General features: G+C 55.2%; 1 protein-coding gene across 2 annotated transcripts; it reads right to left on the bottom strand.

The window, feature by feature from the left end:
- Positions 1-424: 424 nt before the first annotated feature.
- SHF (Src homology 2 domain containing F) lies at positions 425-19,722 on the bottom strand. 2 transcript variants are annotated; one of them, XM_066196294.1, is made up of 7 exons: positions 19,278-19,721; positions 12,245-12,374; positions 11,067-11,276; positions 9,391-9,519; positions 6,413-6,584; positions 6,012-6,131; positions 425-3,120 (listed from the first exon to the last, which is right to left on the bottom strand). In XM_066196294.1, exons 1-7 carry the CDS (start codon positions 19,662-19,664, stop codon positions 2,934-2,936), a joined length of 1,335 nt encoding a protein of 444 aa, XP_066052391.1. In that variant the 5' UTR covers positions 19,665-19,721; the 3' UTR covers positions 425-2,933. The 2 variants fall into 2 exon arrangements, with proteins under 2 accessions (XP_066052391.1, XP_066052392.1); XM_066196295.1 differs by lacking the exon at positions 9,391-9,519 and having other exon boundaries at positions 19,278-19,722.

Below are 19,722 nucleotides of genomic sequence, written 5' to 3'. Positions count from 1 at the left end.
GGGCTTACTGAGGGACTAGCGATCAGGCAATGAATGACAGAGCTGTTTCAAGTAGCGGGAGGAGGGATACACAGCACAGGCAGCTGGGAGGAATGGGGGGATTGCTGGGACGAGAGGATTAGGAACTATTACAAAGGTCTTTGGTCTAACTTTCTGCTCCCAACAGGGTTAACCTTGAAGCCACATAAGGTTGTTCATGCTCTTGTCCCTCCTGGGGATTAGCATCCTCATCAATGGGGATCCCTGTCACCTCTCTAGCCCTGCTCGATGTCTGCCCTCACCCACTCCGTTCCCAAACAATGCTCACTTCAGTCACAGGATGGCAAGGCAGCACTGAAACACCCTTTCAAGAGAAACTCTGTTCGGATTTTCTGGGGAGCTGTTCACCTCCCACCACTGAGGATGCTAGAACTGGAGTCATGTATTTTTGGTGGTCAGGACAAAGGAAGGGGTTATTTCCCTTTATTTGGCATTGGTGAGACCACACCTGGATACTGTTTCCAAGTACATGAAGAGAGAAAGAGAGTCAAGAGAATCCTGCTGGGGATGGTCGGGGGCAGAACAAGGGAGTTTCACTTCTTTAGCCTGGAGAAGGAAGGGCTCAGGAGGGATGTCATTCCCATAGCAACGATCAGAAGTGGCAAAGAGCCACTTTGCTGAAGCACTTGGACACACAGCGCAGCTGCAGGGCAGTCCTGCTGGTCCATGACTGGTTCTGGGGCACTGGTGCAATGCACACAGGTTTCATTCCTCTCATCCCTGTGCTCAGCAGGAATGCACCCGAGATGGAGCCAGGCTGCTTGAGTAGGATTTTACCACAAGGCTGCATAGCCAGCACTGGCTCCCAGGCAGTTTGCTCCCTGCCAGAGCTCTTCAAGAAAACAGCCCCACACTGTGTGGGGAGCTGCACAGACACAAGAAGCCTCTTTCCCATCCACAGCCTCCAAGAAGGCAGAGGATCCCCCATGATGAGCTGTTCACTGGAGCCATCAGGGCACAGCAGGGCTGCTAAGTGGCACTTGAAACCTTCTAAGTTCAAAAAGGATACCCAGCAGCATCGCTGCAGATTTCTGCATGTCCAGCCCTTCTGCAGGCTCTGGGAGAAAAACCCTCCCACTGGAGTCATCTCCACCCCCACGGGACAAATTGCCTCCCTGGGATGGAGAGAGGCAGCCAGAGCTGCCAGCAGCCAAGTGGGCTGTAAGGAGATACCGACCAGCTCAATCTGCTGCCTTTTAAGGAGCGGCAGAGGCTGAGGCATCCTGGAGCAACTCACCACACTTCCGAAGGCTCCCAGTCACGGGGCGCATTCACAGACCACACTGGCCATGCCCCGTGGCCCCCACAGCAGCTCAAAACTGCAGGGCAGCCAGGACAGCCATTCCTCGGCTAAGATCGAGTCTGGAAAACCCCAAAGCCACGGAGGGCAGAGCAGGGCTCCTGCAGTGGCTGCAGCACTCACCCCCTCAAGTCCCCGCAGTCCCATCAATCAGCTCAGTCCTCTCCAGCAACCAGCAGGGACAGCTTCTTCTTGGCAACAGGCAGAGGGGAGGATGATGCTTCTTCACAAAGCCTTCATCAAGGCACTGCTAACTCATCCCACCAATGCCCAAGGGCTTTGCTCCACTAACAGGAAAGGTTTTGCTGGTCCAGCAGTGAATTTGCTGCTGTCATCCCCACCCAGAGAGCAGAGGGAAAAGGGAATGGGCTGCTGAGGAGTAACAGCAGGATGGAGCTTAGGCTGAAGCATGGATAGAAGAAATGTATGTGCATGGGTATAGGAGCAACACCAGAAATAAAGTTAAAAGGCAAGGTATGTATGAAACAATACAGAGCACCAGAGAGATGTTCAGCCAAAAAAAAAAAAGAGGAGCAAGCTGGGCCAAAGACAAGGTGTCAGGAAGACAAACAACAGGACTGGAGCCAGTAAATTCTCAGAGGATATCAGGAGCCCTGTGAAATTCAGGGACTTTGCCTAAGATTCATGGGAGGTGAAGGAAGACAAGATGGAAAAAGATCCCAAAGAGCACCCTCTTCTACGGGGAGTAACAGGCAACTCCAAAATCAGCTCATCACTGCCCACAAAGGGTCTCAAAGACACGGCAAGGACATGACCACCAGCATTCTTTGTCCCATGGCTCAGAGGAGTGCACTGGCTGGAGGGCACGCCAATCCCACTGTAAGCAACGGCGCAGGGAAAATCAATTCCCTTAAAGCTTTTGTATAACAAAATTTCCTTTTTCACTGTTTTGCTCCACGGACCCCCGCTCGTGGTGGCGTGTGGGCACAGAGTGCCATGAAGCAGGAGACAACCATGCACCGCTTTATTAGGCAGTGGTGCTGCACACATAGCCAAGGCTGGTCACTGTTTCTGTTTGGCAAAGGATGGCAGTGAGTACTGAGCACCGGTGCAGGTGAGGGCAGCCTGCCTCACACCCTGCATGCCTTGCTGGCCCCAGGCAGGTCCTGCTCATGCCTGCCAGCCTCCTTGCCTGCGGGCACAGCTCTTTTGTCTCTCATGGGCAGAGCTAGGCCCCCTCATGGAGGTACCTCAGGCCTGCTACCAGATGATTTATCCCCGTACTTGCACACACTGCCCCCCTCCCTGGACTCTCCAAGGTCCCAGCTCCAGTCCTGGCATCCAAAGCTCTGCCAAGGAGGCAGGTGTGGAGGTGTGGACAGCCAGCGAGCCCCACTCAGCTCCTCACACAGGGGGTCCTTCCAGTGCCATGCCAGCACGCAAACCACGGGAGCCCCTGGGAGAGCAGGACGAGGGGCCTGGCTGCAGCAATCCCCAACAGCACTGGCTGTGCCCGGTGAGCTGCTCATGGGCTGACGGTCTGGAGCCCACCCTTGGCACGGCGGCGCTCAGCCCTGTGGATGGGCCAGTTTTGGGTGCACCCAGCCTTGAGCCTGGCTCGTGGGGGTGATTCCTATAGGGTACGGATAGCCACCGGGTAAAGCAAGGACATGTGCTCAGCCCCCTTGATGGGCAGCTTGCGGCTGGCGTAGTGATGGATGATCTCTGGCACGCTGTCAAAGGGCGGGCTGTGCTGACCCAGCACGTACTTGTTCTCCTGCGTCCGGGACAGTTTCATGTGCATGAAGCCCTGGCTGCTCCTGCAAGGACAGATCAAGGCAGGGTTAGGGGGTACAGTTGGTCCCAGCCTCCCCTCATCTCCTGACCCCCTGACACCGGCCTGCCCCTGCAGCTGAGGGGGACACTGCTGGCTTCTGTCTGCAGCCATGGCCCTGCCTGCACCATCCTGCTCCTGGCAGCCTCCAGCAAAGCCCACAGAGCAAAGGAGGGACGTGACCAACCATGCTGCACTGTGTCCCCTTGGGGAGCACGGCCACGCAGTGGGGCGTGTAGGGCCCATCCAGGGTGTATGTGGGTACGGAAGGCATCACCTGGGCAAGAGCAGGAGGGGCACTTGCGGTAGGGTCACAGAGGGGTTGTGGCTTTTGCTCCTTGCATGTGACAAAGCCCCTTTTGCAACTGCTCCGGCTCTCACAGGAGCCCCTCAGCTCCCCGGACTTCAGCTCCCAGATCTCCAGCCTCACCGTGGCAAATCAGGTTTTTCTCCTTTGGCACACAGCCAAAGGATTTTCTCCTTCCCCCTCTCCCCATGCCACTGCTGCAGGCTCCATAAAACCCGCTCAGCGTAGCAAGACCATTTCCCGGCACAGCACAGGCACCAAGCCACGCCAAGCTGCGCAGGCAGATCCTGCCACAAACGCTGATTCCAAGTGATGGACTAACGGCCCTGTTGCTATTAATTTGCGTCTCTGAGGAGAGCCGCAGCCTGTCTGCAGCGTCTGGATTGCACATTATGGCAAAATATTGATGACTTAAAAGCAGACAGGACCTCATCAGTGATGCTGAGCCGCTTCTAGTGCTGCACAGCCCGGCCCCGGCCCCATCCCCCCAGCTGGAGACGGGCCATAATGGACAGCCCAGCTGCATTAGCAGAATAGGTTTGCAATCCATTTAGAGACAGAAGCAAGGAGCCAGCTGTCCTGGGAGACAGCCACAGGCCCCCAACTTGGGCTGAGGAAAAGCAATAGCTTGGCCATGTTCTTGTGTCCCAGTGGCAATGAACCAGAGCACTGCCACACAGAACCACGGAGAGATGATACCGGTTGTGTTTTGCCCAAACTGCTCCACAGGTCTTTGTTACAAGCTCAGGGATGTGATGGGATCACACCCCTGGAGAGATGAGGGAGCGAACAGGCTCCCAACACCAGCGGGCAGGACAAGAGGCGGCTGCTGCTCCCGCTGAGCACCTTTGCAGGCACGAGGAAGGACACAAAGCTTTGCAGTGTGGCCTCAGCCACTCTCGTGGAGGTACAAGCCGGGAGGGACACACTCTCCAAGCATCTGAGGCAATGACATGACCCTGACAGGCAGCATGGTGCTGCCTAGCCTGGACCAGCCAGGACTGTCACGGCAGGGTTAAATCCTTCCAGCTACCTGACCTGCTCCTGGCTGCTCTCTCTTGTGCATATTTTCCTGTAAAGCAACACCAAAGAACTTTAGGTCAGCATTGGAACGCTTTTCAGACCATCTCCTTGGCTGTGCCTCTTTCCTCAAGGAAAAAAATAAAAAAGAATTAAAAAAAAAAAATAACAGAGCTGCAGACAGCCAGCTTACAGCTATCAGCTATATAAAAAGCATCCCAGGGGATCTTCCTTGAACAGGCTCTACAGAGAAAGGCAGTGGAGTAAAAATCCTGCGCCTGGTGCTGTAGGTTCTCCACAAACTCTCTCCTTGATGGGCTGGGGAAGGTGGGATACTGCTCACAGCTTCAAATGCAGCTCACCAACCAGAAGAAGCTATGGCTCCAAAATGGCTCACAAGCCAGGGCAAGGAAAAACCACAGAAAATTAAAACATCAGTAAAAATTCTGACAAAAAAAGGGAAAGGAGGGAGCTCTTCCAGAAGGGTTTGTTGGCTGATCTGAAAGCTCTAAATGCAGAAGAAAGTGTATTTTCAGTGGAGCTCCTGCCCTGGTTTGGTGCTGAAGGCAACACAAAAAATGAAAAAAAAGTTGAAAGACGGGGAAATCTAATTCACAATTGTGCCGCTGGGAAATAAACAGAGAGGCTGAAACCCCTGGGGAGCAATGCAGGTAGAGAGACCACTGGGGAAATTCAAAGTATACTGAGAAAAGCCTAGGGTTGTGGGTCCTGTTGTTGGGCAGAGATAGCTGAAGTGCTCAATGAATACTTGTTTCCCATCTGGCAGGAACAGAGCTAATATAGTTGTCCAGCAGAAGAGCAAGAAGGTATTTGCTCATCCATCATCATCTTCAGACAGTAACAGCTTCGATTTTGTGGATTCATGCTGCCCCAAGAGCCAGGAAAGAGCTGGATGAGGAGCTGTGGGCAGTTCCCCCCGTCAGGACATATGCAGAGATGCTTCATGCGATTTTGGCATTCAGGGAATCTGGAATACTTAGGAAGCATGTAAAGATTCCCCAAAAAACCAAGCAAAACCCAAGCAGAAACCAAGCTATGCTGTGTGGGGATGAGGTTTCCCTAGTGGCAAACCAGAGCAGGGTAAAACCCTCTCTACAGCTGTGCAATGGATCTGCGGGCTGGGGAGTTAAGGATGGGTACCCACATTTCCATCAACAATGGGCTCATAAAAAACTTTCTTTTCCCATGAAACTAAGCTACAAAAAAAGGGGGAACAAAGACAGAGCTGGAAGCTGTAACTAGACACATCTGACTGACAAGTGAGGCACATCATCTGATCTGAGGGATTATTAGCACTGCCAAGGAAGAGCAGTGGGCCTCCAGACCTTCCTGAGAGATGTTTTTGCCAGACACCAAACCAAAACCCTGTGCCACACCACAGAAAAGTGTGGACTTCATACTGCAGCCATTTCTGCCCACTCGTGGTCATCTCATTAGCCAATTAGCATGGGCACAATTCATTTGGGGCCCCCACCTAAGACACCCGGTCACCTCTGCCATGGGTGCACAACCCCCCAGCCCTCACTCACTTCAAGGAGAGGGAGAAGTCGTTCTTGCTGGTCTCGCTGTTGCGCACGAGGTAACTGGCCTCCTTGCACAGCCTCAGCAGCGTCTCCGCGTCCGTCCGGCTGATGGCCCCGTGGTACCAGCTGGAGGAGGAGAGGGAATGGCTGTGCTGGGCACAGGGCAGGCACCACGGGAGCGGGTCTGCCCTGGGACCTCCCCAGGGACTGCAGCCACATTCAGGGAGAGGGAAGGGGGTAGCACCACAGGGGATGGGAGACAAGGGGCAGGGGCAAACAGGCTGAAATGTGGAGCCGAGGAAGAAAGGAAGAAGTAAGTCTGCCCCAGGGCTCCTCGTGGTGTGGCCACAGGGCTCCCCAGTGCAGGTGAAAGGGTTGGGCAGCCACTCTGGGCAGGCAGAACTCACCACTGGCTCTCCAGGGGCAGGGCAGGGTCAATCCTCTCCCCGACGAAGGGGCCAGGCTCAGTGGTCAGGGTCTTTGCGCTCTTGAGGCTGCTGGAGCCATGCCTGAGGACAGCCTTGGCCTTCTCCTCCCTGCAGGGCGAGGTGCGGCTGTACCCCAGCCCCTCCGATGGACCTGCGAGACAGACACGCATCACAGGCTGGGATCCTCACTTTGTCTGGGAGGAAGAGCCAGAGCCACTTACATCACACTAGGACACCTCACACTGCCCCATGCCCCTGGTCAAGGCAAGGGCAGGGCAGCTCTTGGGCTGCTGCTCGCTGCAGAGCCCAGGCCGGGTCCCCACCTCGCCAGGCCTGGAGCCAGTAGCTGAGCCCATGGAAGACGTTTCCAGGGAGGTTTCAAAAGCTCCGGAGGTTTTGCTAATGCAAAAATAGATTCAGTGGCTGTGGTACAGAGTTAAGTGAGATGCAGCAAGATGAGGTTCCCCAATCTCAGAAGAAAAAATTAAATTAAAAAAAAAAAAAAAAGAAGAGGGGATAGATGGAGCTAATGGAAGCAGTCCAGTTTGGAACCTATGGACACATTTCTGCTGGCACAAATAAACGTGGGGTGAAAAAACAATTCCCTGAGGTTGGAAGAGGATATTTTGACTCCAGGTACCTCTCTGATACTGCCACCTGCCTGTCACTAGCCCAGCCACGGCCATAAGCGGGAGGGATTGACTGAGCCATGCCCCAGGGACCTGGGCTCCCACTGCCTGTTATTTCCAGGCAGGATGATTTCAACATTAACAATATCGTTTCTCCTTCTTCCCAAGAGTTCATTATTGCTCCCTGTAGTGCCAAACCCCTTGCACAAATTACTTATTGATCAGGCAGAGCTGCCACGGTTTGGGGCTGCCAGGGGCTGACACCGTGGCAGCACCGTCACCCCGGAGGTGGCTGAGCCCAGAAATGCGCTAGGACTACTGGAATGCCGCAGACAGGACAGCTCTCCATGCTTCCTGGCTGCTGGAGGGGGAGGCAAAAAATAGCCAGAAGGATGTTTTCCTCTCTAGCAGGGCATCCTCTAAGGCAGCTGTTTGAGTGGCATCTTGTCCAGGCCCTATGCAGTCCCCCCAGCACTGCAAGGAGGGGAAGGCAGCCAAAAGCAAACGCAGCCAAAATCCTCTGCAGAGGCATAAACCACCCTGGGCACAGCTCAAGGAGAAGGTGCCTGGCATTATGGCTTGACAAGCCCTGCTTCTGCAGCACTCTGGCTTTTCACCAACCATGCTCACCCTTCCACATCACACACAGGCTTCAATTTCAACTCATCACCTTAAAAAATTGGGGCAATCGTTAAAAAGCCAGACAATCAAACAGCCCAAGTGTTTGCTGGCGGCACAAAGTCATTGCGTTACAGGCCCAAAAGAAATGCATTGCACCTGTCAGAAGGAGACAGAAGCATGTGCATGATTAAACAGGATATTAAAGACAAGCCCTTAGGAGGAAGAAGACATCCTTCAAGACACTCAGGTCACCCCCAGAGAAGGGAAATAGAAAATGAGACAAAACTCTGGCAGGATAAACTTAACACAACAAAAAAAGGCAAGTCAGAGGAGAAAAAAAAGAGACTCTGTGTTGCTTAAACCAAGAAAAATGACGAACTGATGTGTTCACCAGGAGCAGGATGCATGTCAAAGCGAATGTGAGAATAAAAAATGATGGGAGGGAAAAAAAGAGGCTGCATAACAAAGAGATTAATTTTTCTTGACACCTGCATTCATTGCAAGAAGAGATCAGAAAGTTCCCACCTGCCAAGACCTTTCTTCTTCAGGACTGATCTCAGCGTGCAGCATCCCTACGGATTTGGGAAATATCCAACAAAGCCCTGGCAGGGCAGCTCTCGAGTGCCCCCACCATCAGCACCAAAATAAAGCATCACCTGCAGCCTGTGCTGAAGCCCACCCAGGAGGCAGCAAAGGCCACACTGGCTTTATCCTATGAAGCTCTGCAGGGATCTGGGTAACTGCAGATAAGGAAATCAGACATCTGCACCTGGCACATTGCAGTGCCCACCTGGACAGCATTAGTGACACACAGGAAAGCACGGCATGCTGCTACACAGGAAAAGGCACAGCTCACATCCCAGTTCCCCACTGGTAACAATCCAGTCATGGCTTTCCACAAACTCTCCCCACCTAATGCTCTTGGCAAAATCCTAATTCACCACAGCATAAGAGCAAGGTCCTTAAAATACTAATAAATGGTTAAAAGAGAAGCAGCAATGTTTGGCCTTCATAAGTGAGACTGCCAGCAGCATCCAAAGGGGATTTACCCAGGGGCTCAGTGCTCAGCACACACAAAAAAAGGCTTCACAATAAGGCAAAACGGAGATGACAAAGTGTACCTGGGAGATTTGGCTGCTCATGATAGTGAAAGCAAGAGTGGAGAATCCACAGGGACCTCCTGACACTAAGCAGCAAGGTAATAAAACAGCAGAGGAAACTAAATGATGAAGGGAAAAAACAGCCCCAACTTCAGCACTGGGATCTGAATTAGCTGCTAACACACTTGTAAGGGACCTGGGCATTAAAAGTCGAAAGAAAACATCAGCTAAACACTCAGTGCAGTTGTTGAGAAGATCTTAAAAGCAGCCATAAAATGTAGGAAATTTGGAGGCAAAGAGGAGAGAACAAAAGGGACAGTAATGACTCTGCCATGCCATGGAATAATCCCCCAGAGCAGCTCTGCTGCTTGGAGCAAAGAGGCACCAAAGAGCTTGTGCCTCTTTGCAGCAGGAAGGTGCAGCAGGAAAAACACCTGGGGTCCAGCACATGACAATTGAAGGGGCCAGGAGGAGCTGGGGGAGAGCAGAGGAGGAGGGTCGTGTCTGGCACTGCCCAGGGTAAGCCCCGAGGCATCACAGCGGTCCAGAGTCACAGCAAGCATCAGCTGCAGCCCCCCCGGACACGCCGCTGTCACGCAAGACCCACCATTGGCGTCTTCGTAGCTGTGCTGCAGAGGGACGGGGGCACCAGCCTCCCCATCCAGGGGGCTTTCACTGCTGTCCAGCTGTCCCACCGGCGGGGGCCATGGCAGGTCTTTAATGACCTTGATTTCGACTGGATGAGGGGTGGGGAGGGTGTGGGAAAGAGAGAGAAAGAGAGAGAAAGAAAGGGTTTAGAAAAAACCATCAGCAACACCAGAGGCCCACAGAGAAGGAGAGCAGCTGTGGGGGGAAAGACCTGAGGACTAAATTCCCGGGAGCCCTACACCAGCTTGGCCATATCATCCCCTCCGCAGTACCAAGTAGGGACAGGCCTGAAGTGGGGCACATTCCCAATGGAGAGACCCTGCTCCTCCGTCAGTTTTTCCAGCCAACCCTCTCTGGGGTCTGGGAGAGCCTGCTATCACCCTATTCCACATATTTGTCTGTCTGGGCGTTCCACGTATTTGTCTGTCTAGGGGTTTTGGACAAGGATCCCATTGCCATCTGTCCTGCCTGTGCATCCGTCTTGCCCTAGGTACCTCCCAGCAACCCACAGGGTCCACATTGCCCTGCCAGGCACCAGTGGGTTGCAGCCTTGTCCCAGTAGCAGCTGCCCATCAGCAGGGGTCCCATGGACCCCCAGATAGGAGAACAGGCCAGCAGACATATTTTGGCATCACTGGAGAGAAAACACAGTGCACGAGGAACAGCAGGATCTGCTCTGGCTTCAGAAAAAAACAGGCAGCAGGTTCCAGCATGGCACAGGGAACAGCAACCTGACTCCTTTGGGACTCAGAGCAAGCATGAAGCACCCTGGGCAGCACCCACATGCATCTACATGTGAGCCAGACCTGGGAACACTATCTCCAGCCAGGAATATCCACCCAGAGCACGGACACTTCAGCACAAACCCAGCCCAGCAGTGCATGGCGTTCCATGATGGAGCCCAACACGCCAAATCCTCGGCACAGGGTGCTGTGGGACCTGGTAGCCTCAAGCACAAGCAGGCACTATGGCACTGAGCCCAGCACACATACCTCCAGCTTGCAGTGTCCAAACCCAAAAGGTGAACCACTCCCCAACCCCAAATTTCCACATCTCTCTCTGCCATCATCTCCACACAGTGCCACCAGCCTGAGCACCCTCAGCAGCAGCTGCAGCAGACACACAATGCTGCAATTAAAATGCATCCTAGATAAGAGCATAGCAATTAGCCAGCACCGGCAAGGAGCCAGCGCTAATGCACAGCATGGATTTCCTCATTACCAAACACAAACACAATTGATCCCACAGCACAGATAAATAGGTCAGGGGGGCCGGATGAAGCCTGGACGAAGGCTCCTTGGGTATTCCCCTGCCCTGAGGAAGGAGAGATCTGCTTGAGCTCAGGGTTGCACCTCCCCTGCAAGGCAAGGTTGAGGGTGTTAATTTGCGCCAGAGGCTCTTCGGAGCATGGAAGAGGCAATGGGAGACAGGTGTTGGACAGGTTACCAAGGCAGCTCTATCCGTCGCTCTATCCAGCCTGGCTCCCTGCTCAAACAACTTCTGCAAGAGCACAAGCACTCCTTCAGCTATGGAAATGCAGAGACCAACATTATTGACCCGCAGAGGATGAAGGAACCCCAAAAATCCAGCTTCACAGAAAGTGTTGTTTGCTCTATGGCTGCTCCCATCACTCACCTGCAAAGGCTTTGGAGATTCTCTCCTTCTTCCATTCCCAGGGCTGGTCATATTCCTCCGGGGGCCGCTCATCATCCTCAGGCAGCCGGGACTCCCTGGGCCTGGGGCAAGCTGGGCAGTCACTGTCCATGTCCAGCACAGGTTCATAAGGAGTGTCGTAGAGGTGCAGCGGCCGGGCGGGAGCCTCCCGTAAACCCTTCTGGCGGATCTCTATCCAGAGAAGAGGGAAAAGACCATGAGCCTTCTGCCCAACACAGCCACGGTCCCCAGCACTGTGCTAGATGACAGGGCTCAATGTCACCCGTGGGTGAAATGGGGAAGGGAGCATCAGCAGAACAGGAGATAGCGAGCAGGTGCCAGAAGCAGGAGAGCTGCTTGGCAGCACCAAGATCCCCATGGTACCACACCCCCACTCCTGGGCAGCCTGGCAAAGTGGGGTCCATGGGGACAGAGTACCCTGAGCCTGATTTCCTGCAAGCAGTGAGGCTGGATTTGTCCCCTGGACACCCTGAGTGGTTGGTTTAACAAAACGCCCTTCCCTCAAGCAAAACAAAGTCTCTCCCACAGGCACAAGCAGCCTCTCCATTGCTTGCTGGTTTTTCCAAGAAATATAATGGTCTACTTCAAAAAGCCATGAGCTTTCCAGAAACAACTTGCTGCAGGAAAACCACAGAGCTGCAAAGCAGAGCCAAAGCCAGAGCCAGCATGGTGACCCTGAACACTTCCTTCAGGAGCACATGCTCCCAGCTCGCCAGCTTTCCAGCCCTGGACAGGCTCGCTGGGGACCCTGCTGCTGCAGCAGACACAGCAGGGTCTGGCCCGGTCCTAACTGCATTAAATAGCTCCCACATCCATCTTAGTTTTAAGCCAGATGCATGGAATGTCAGGTCTCTCCTGGCTCAGCCTGGCAACTGGGGTCCTGGGGGACAGCATCGCAGGGAGAGATGTGCCCACAGTGCTCAGAAAGTCCTTGCACACTCTTGCAAACCCAGTGCACAAGGATAAAGCTGGGAAAATTTGCCTGCAAAATGGCTGTCCCCCACCACAACCATCACTCAGGTTTGCCTTCTGTGGGGGAGCCGATGCTGACGCAGGCTGCAAGGAACAGAGGACAGTGGCTACTAAACTCAGGGACCAGAGGTGTACAGAGTGGCCTTCGTGTGCACCTTCCACCTTACCAGCCATCATCTTTTGGGCTTCATAAGGCTCCATATATCCGTCATTCTCCATCACCTTCTCCATCCCTGCCTGGCTACCTGCCACCTGTGCCGCATCAAAGGGATCTGCGTAGTCCTCCAGGACAGCCAGCTGGAAGAGGGGAAGAATGGGAAAAGGGTTAAGGCACTCTCTGCTGTTATTGGGAGGTGGAAGGCAGAGCTCACCATAAGATCCTCCAGCAACAGCCAGAGTGGCCACTGAGAACCCAAACCCACATCATGGCAGCCGTGCAGAGCCCTGCAAGGCAGCTGACAGCTTTCCAGGCACCAGCACTCGGCCGTGGAAATGCTGCAGCCTTTGTCCTGAAAGCTGAGATGGAGCCAAGCAGAGCAGAAGGCAGCCCTGCCCCTCCCTCACCATCAGGCCCCAACTGCCAGCAATCACACACATGCCCTGGCCAGGTCCCCACCGTGGTGCAGGGCTGCCAGCAGTGTGTCCCTCTCCATGGCACACAGATGCTCTCCTGCACACAGCTAGATTTCCTTTCCCAAGGTGGAGAAGGGGCACAGATCCCAGAATAGGGGTGTCAGCACGCACTGGCACAACTAGGAACTCACTGGTTATTTTTCAGAGCTCCTGTGTAGTCATTTGAAGAGTTTTTCTAACAAAAGGGCTATGAATAGCCTATGGCTTCCTTTCCACTCCTTCCCAGGTCTCCACCGCATCCCCAGACACATCCTAAGTTAAGAAAGACAAGATAAAACCTTCCTTCAGGAAGCACAACCAGGAGCTTCTCAAGTGCCATGTCACAGGGTCAGCACTAAATTCCTGAAATTTGCACTTACGAGTGAAAAGGAGAGGACCCTACAGTAGGATATGGGGCATGTCCCAGAGCTCAATCCCCTCCAGCACTGGAGCCACGTGCCTGCTCTAGCATCTCAGCAGCTTCCCAGTCAGAGCACTCCATCAGATGACACTGCAGCCCCCAAGAAGCCGGGAGCTGTACATCCCACCTCCAGCCCCAAAGCCTGCTCTCAAAGTGGGGCCAGGCAGTATTTCCAGTAGCCACCAAGTGTACCCAAGCACCTTAGCAGGGTCTGGTCACCTACCAGGATGCAAACCCCTGGCCTGGGGGGATTTGCTACCACAAAATGGGCTATGCAGATGTCCCACAGCAAGGATCAAACGTCCCAAGCATGGTGTAGCAGCTGCCTAATCCTACCTAGTGCCAGGCTCCATCCTCACCACTATGCTGCCCCTGCTTCTGGCCAGCCACGGAGACCACGGCTACTCACACATTCCTCTGCAGCTCCAATAATCAGCTTAAAACAAAAGATTTCTCCCTCCTTCCTGCGCAAAATGTCCAACAATAGCCTGTGACAGAAAACGCTGCAGGAAAAGGGAACAGGAACTGGAACTGTAAACACCTCCATGCAGTCCCAATACTTGGCATCCCTGTGAGCTACATGAGGCACACGGCTTTCCACCTCCTTCCTAAATGTCCCAGCTCCATGGGCAGCCAATGCATGGGGAACTGGGTCAGCTCTTCAAGCCAGGTCCACGAGCAAGTAGCTGCTCATCCCCAGATCACATCCCAGCTGCCCCACAGGAGTAGAACAGGACTCAGACATGGGAGTTGCAGATGCTCTCACCCCTCAGCAAGGCGGCAGAGGACAGACGATGGCAGAGTACTGGGTCCACCCCAGGCAAGGGGGAGCAAGCCAGCCCCCGGCTTTGCAGAGGGAGACAGGCAATCTGCTCTCAGCTCCGTCATCTGAGGGGTGACGTGGCATCCATCACTCAGGGCCTGTGAGGCACTGGGGACACAAAGGAGCAGTGCGGAGCCCAGGGGTCCGCAGCCCTTTGCTTGCCACCACCAGGGCAAAATTCCTCAGGGGAAACAAAACTCGCTGGTGACTTTTACAGCTGCTTGGTCAACCAGGACCTGCTTCCCACCTGCGAGATCTCAGTGAAGCCGCTCCAAACAGCCAGGACATCCCATGGCCTCTCCCCTGCCTTGAAAGCTGCAGAGGCTCTTGCTGCACCTCAACATCTGCAGAGCACAGCCCTGTGACAGCAACAGCATCTTCACACTTGTGCTCAAGACAATGGAGGCATGGGCATGCCAGCAGCGTCCCTACACACATAAACGCACCAGTTCAACAGCCAAGGTGGGTGAATGGACAGTGCCATGTCCAATGGTAACTCTTAGCAGAGCTCTCATGGCTCCAAGCATGCTGGGGAGCTGTGAAATGCAGTTTGCTGACCCTACTGGGGTTAGTTGTCTGTTCCTCAGGCCCCAAGCCCAACCTGACCACATTCAGACCTGCCATGAACCACATTTCCTAGACAGGCACAGACCTATCTTGCTGCTGGTGCCAGTCCTGGACCCTCCCTCTGCACCATACACACACAGCAGCTTCAGACAGCGCCGAGAGGATTCCCTGCATGCAGTGGTCACTGTCATAGAATCATTAAGGTTGGAAAAGGCCTCCAAGATCATCAAGCCCAACCTTATTTCCAAATATATTTCCTCCTGTTTAGGTCTGGCTTCCCAGGGAGGAACACACAAGCTCCAGCAGGCTCACAGAGTGGCCCCCACACAGATGCTTCCAGGTCTAGAAAGCAGAGGATGGTGGGGAATCCTAACAGGTCTCCATCAACACCCCTAAACTGGGTATTTTGCCTGCAGAAGTTTGCAGAGGCACTCAGCAGAGATTAGATGGACTCTGCTGGCAGAGGATGTGGTTTGCTGGGTTCAGCTTGGACCCGGAGCAAATGGCTCTGATGAGGGGCAAGCTCCTTGAATTCGGGGGGAGTTTGCCAGGCTGGTTTGCTTCTCCACTGCCTCAAGGATGCCACTTCATTGGAGCAAGGTCTCCCAACTGCAGGGTGATGGGAACATAAATCCACTTGTTTTTTAAACGGTTAGCTATTGCAGCAGAGAGCCACAGAAAAGGTGGGAAGGCAACTACTGCCTCCAGGAGCATCACAACCCCGGAATGCACAAGCACGCCCATGAGAATGGTACCTCAAGCCCCAAGACTGAGGGGCTGGAGGCTCCAGCCATTGCCAGGAATGGGGGGAACCGCAGGGATCATGCAGTTACTGGGCACATCCTAATGCCCTTGCACATGGGGCCGTATTACGGTTTCCCAGGAAACTGCATCTCTGACATTTCCTAATCCGAGTACTGGACTTTATGAGCCGTGCAGGGCTCTCTGCAGCAGCTGCAGGACAAATGGCTGCTCCCAAGACCAGGAGGGGGCCACAGCCACTGGCAGGGCAGCTCCCAGGTGTGCCCTAAGCCCCCCCCACGATGGTCAAAGGCCAGGCATTTCCACGCTTTGCTCATGTTCCACATTGCTGAGGGAACTGCTCACTGCCTGGCAATCCCACCACACGGCTACAGAGGCATCGCCTGCTTATACGCACCACAAGCTTTGCTAGATTTGAAATAATCTGGGTGAAAAGCAAAAGCCTGACGTGCAAAGCCACCATCCCAGGGCAGCTCTTGGTGCAGACCAGTCCTTCAGGGAGCAGCCAAGCACTACTGGCACCTGGACACACATCCTGCTTGAGCAGGAGTGTTTGTCACGTCTTTGTCCGCCACAGCAATGCACACCCAGATCCCTGCTGAAGCACTGAGGCTGGTCTCGTTCTATTATATATGCCAATAAGGGGAAAAAAAAAGAAAACCAAAACAAAATTAATGCAAAGAACCAAATCGTCAGTGCGTTCTCACAGTCAAACAGCTTTTATGCTGCCCACCAGTGAAGGTGACAGATGACAGCTCTTCAAGAGCATTCACAGTTCAGACACCAAAATCCTACGGCAGAGCTGGGGTTCTTTGTCCCATCTTGCCCAGAAACATTCGACTTGCCACCATCTTCTGCCACAACAAGATGTTCCACTCTACACAGAGGTTTGCAGAGGATTCCTGTGGAGATCCTCCACCTTAAAAACGAGTTTCCCGCTCTGGAGATAAAGCGCATTTGGGGTCTCCTCAGAAAACTGGTTAAAACAAGCAAACTCTGTCAGGTGCAAAATTCCTCCAGTTTGACACATCTGGCAGCTTGGCTTTTGGCAGACACCGAAGCCAAACCCAAAAGCAAACACAGCGCTGACCCTCCAAGAAGGATCTGGTCCATGGCCCACAGGGGACGGCTGGGCCAGGCAGGGAGCCTGGGGCTGCACCCGAGGCACAGGAGGAGGGCACGCGGGATGGACAGCACAGCATCAGCATCGCGTAAGATGACTCAGTTCAAGGAGGCTCTCACAGGAAAGACACACACCCAAGAGCTTCCTGGCCGGCTGTTCCCACACCCTGCGGCACTGACCCTGCACTCCCAGCAAGAACAGCAGCGACTGGTCCCGGTGGACACAGGACAAAGGTGTCCTCTGGCAGATCCCCAAGCCCACTGTCAAGCATGCCCTGGGTGCAGGCAGCAGAAGGTCCCTTATCACACCTCTCCCCACTGCATCCCAGAGGTGTTGCTTCTTGTGCTGCATCCAAACGCAGCAGGGAAGACATCTCCAGAGCATCTACCTGGCTCAGATGAATTGCACAGGGCCAGTCCATAGTCCACTGCTGTGGGGAAAGGCCTGGCAGACCAAGCAGACTGAGGAGGACCTGTACTGTCCACACCATTTCCAGCAGAGTTTGGAAAGCAGCACAAGCCACCGCAGAGCTCACTCTAATGCATTCCCACAGGATGCTCCAGAGCCCACAGAAAGTGCAAAGATGTGACGGCTCATGCTACAGCAGCAAAGCATCGTGCAGCACAGGCAGGAAGACGTTCCTGCTTGTTCCATTCTCCAGAACAGGCACGTCAGCTACAGCAGGCACAGGGTGCCCAGGGAATGTAGTCAGCCCCCAGCCACAAAAAACCACATGGACTTGGCCAAACCACACAATCAGGAACCAGTGACTGCTCTTTCGACTTCTCTCCATCCCAAATGTCCCCACTTGTAAGGGTTGCACATTTTATTAGAGTGATTTTTCCCACCAATCATTAACAAAACCCCTCTCTGCTCCAGAAGCTTTGTCTGTACAAAGAATTGTACTTCTCCTTTAATCTCCAGTATCACCACAACCCAAGGAGTCTGCGGTGTCAGTACCTGCAGCAGGTAGGGAACCGTGCCCACAGCACTGAGCGCCCTGCACAACCATCATCTGAGCAGAGGCTGCAGCCCAGCTCCAGTATCCCTTCCCGGTTCCAGGACAGCCATCACAGCAAGGGTCACAAGCAGAAGTAACTCCCCAGCAGGCACTTCCATCCTCCTGTACCACCTCCAGGAAGAGCCACCCTGATGCTGGAGCAGTTGGGGAACCCTCTCACTGCTCAGCCCAGTAGATCAGAGCTGCAAAGGGCTTTTCAGCCCAATGGAGTTGCTCCACATGGTGGATGCTCCCTGGCTCCTCCAGGAAAACTGTATTAATTTACAGCTGCAAGTACTATCAAATATTCCTACCTTAACTCCGGTTTTGCCAGGCTCTGGAGCTCTGTGTCCATCACATACCAGAGCCCTAAAGAATTAGAAGCCTCCTCCCTACAGTGGCATGCAGGAGATTTATCAGTAATCTAATCACCACCTATCTGGGAAAGATGAAGGGTCTTCTTCAGCCTATAGCTGGTTAGCACAGCTTCCCTAAATGTATCCCAGCCTCTGACTTTTCTCCAAACTTCTCAGATTCTCCCCAGCCTCTGGATCCCCAAAAAGCCTGGCTGTACCTGTCAGCAGTCCCTGCTTCCCACAGCTCTGGCTCGGCCCTTTGCACATCACAGCCTTAGTCCACACGCTCCTGCTCTGATCCTGCAACACATGTTCCAGAGCAAAAGCCATCCAGACCGCCTCAGCAAACCACGGCACCATGGTGGCACCTGTGGTCCCTACTACCAGTGCCACCCTCCTCATGCCCCTCTGCTGCCTGCAGCAGCCAGATTACCCAGCTCAAAAGGGGAGCTCTGCTGGGCCGCTCCAGAAACGTCCCCAAAGCAATTAATCAGTACAGGCAACTTCCCACGATCCACCAGCAACAAGTTTTTCTATCTGCTTTAAACATTCTCTAGCAGATTTTTCCGGGTACTCATTTCACTGTGGCGCCCGGCAGTGCCAGGACCACGGATGGCATCACTGACTGTATCCACGATTCCCTCCGCCAGCCAGATCTGCAATCCCGTCGAGTTCGCCTGACAAGCCCCGTCTTGCAGGCAGCAGCGCTAGCGGGCACTAATTACCCCCTCCTGCCTTTATTTACGCAGTCCCCGCATCAGCCTCTCCTGCAAGAGGGAGGCCCGGCACCAACGGCCGCAGCCCCCGTTGGGTTTATCCTCTACCAGGTCTCTGCCATCCATTCAGAGCCCGTCCCCCCACGGGGAGCTTTTGCCCAGCTCCTACCTCTTCCCGGGGATGTTTCTCGCCTCCTTGCCAGGAGCTCTGCTCTCAACCCTGGCGAAGCCGGGGTGGGGGGGCGGCAGACAAAGAGGCGCTGAGGCTCCCTGACAAAGCGGCACGGCATCTCCGGGGGTCCGGCCACCGCCGCTGGCACGGGCAGCCCGGGCAAGCGGGCAGACGGAGATCCGCCAGGCTCGGAGCGGTGGGAGGCCCGGGGTCACCGGCCCCAGCGTCGGAGGGCACCGCAGAGGGTCCTGTGCTCCTCTGCGAGCGCGCTTCCCGCTGGGGTTCATACCTCCCTCCCGCAGGAGCCGGAGGAGAAGCCGGGGCCGTCCCCGTTCCCGCTGATGTGTGCCCGGCACGCCGGTGCTGCCGGGGCGCGGGAGGAGACGCGACACGGGAGCCCCGTGGAGCCTGGCCGTGGGCCCCCCTCGGTGCTCGAGGATCCTAACCCTGCTCCTCATTGCGGATGCCAACAATCTGGCGGGACCACCGAGGGCATCTCCGTGACAGATGCGCTCAGGCACCACTGTCCCTGGGGTCCTGGTCCTGCTCCTCACGGCAAGGGCTGAGGATCCGGCGCGGTCACTCGCGGCATCGCAAGTGGCGGGATACCGCGGGGAGAGCACCGGGGCCCCGTGTCCGGTCACTCACCTCCTGCGGCGGCTCATCGGGCGGTTCGGGGCCGGCCGGGGGCGAGCTGGAGGGGGCCGGCACCGGCGGCGGCGGCGGGGGGCTGGCGGGCACCTTGTCCACCGCCTCCACCTTGATGAGCCGGTGCTTGGGCGAGACGTAGCGGGGCCCGTCGGGGGCGGCGGCGGCTGGCGGCTGGCCGCTGTAGGGGTCCTCGAAGTCGCGCTCCTTCTGCAGCCGGTAGGCCGCCACGATGTCGGGCTGGGCGGCGGCCAGCGGCTCGGCCGCGCCCCCGGGCGGCAGGGGCGGCTGAGGCAGCGGCCCGGCGCGGTAGTCGGGCTTGGGCGGCGCGGGCGGCGCGGGCCGGGCGCTGCGGAAGCCCAGGTGTTCGCGGAGCCAGCGGGCCATGGTGCCCACGCACTGCGGGGCCCCGCCGGCCCCCGCCCCGCCGCTGCAGCCGCCGCGC

This window comes from Chamaea fasciata, unplaced genomic scaffold (genome assembly GCF_029207755.1).
Source record: "Chamaea fasciata isolate MVZ Bird 193981 ecotype frontalis unplaced genomic scaffold, bChaFas1.0.hap1 SCAF_14, whole genome shotgun sequence".
Classification (NCBI taxonomy): Eukaryota; Metazoa; Chordata; class Aves; order Passeriformes; family Sylviidae; genus Chamaea; species Chamaea fasciata.
Note: the sequence above shows the minus strand (reverse complement) of the source record. Positions and strands in the feature narration are given on the sequence as shown.

Bases quoted from the DNA above. Each gene is read 5' to 3' on its own strand.
- SHF (XM_066196294.1), bottom strand. From the start codon at position 19,664: ATGGCCCGCTGGCTCCGCGAACACCTGGGCTTCCGCAGCGCCCGGCCC. The intron at 11,277-12,244 runs GTAAGGTGGAAG...TTCTCTGGATAG, and splicing joins AGCCCAAAAGATGATGGCTG to AGATCCGCCAGAAGGGTTTA. The intron at 6,585-9,390 runs GTGGGTCTTGCG...TCTGTCTCGCAG, and splicing joins CAGCTACGAAGACGCCAATG to GTCCATCGGAGGGGCTGGGG.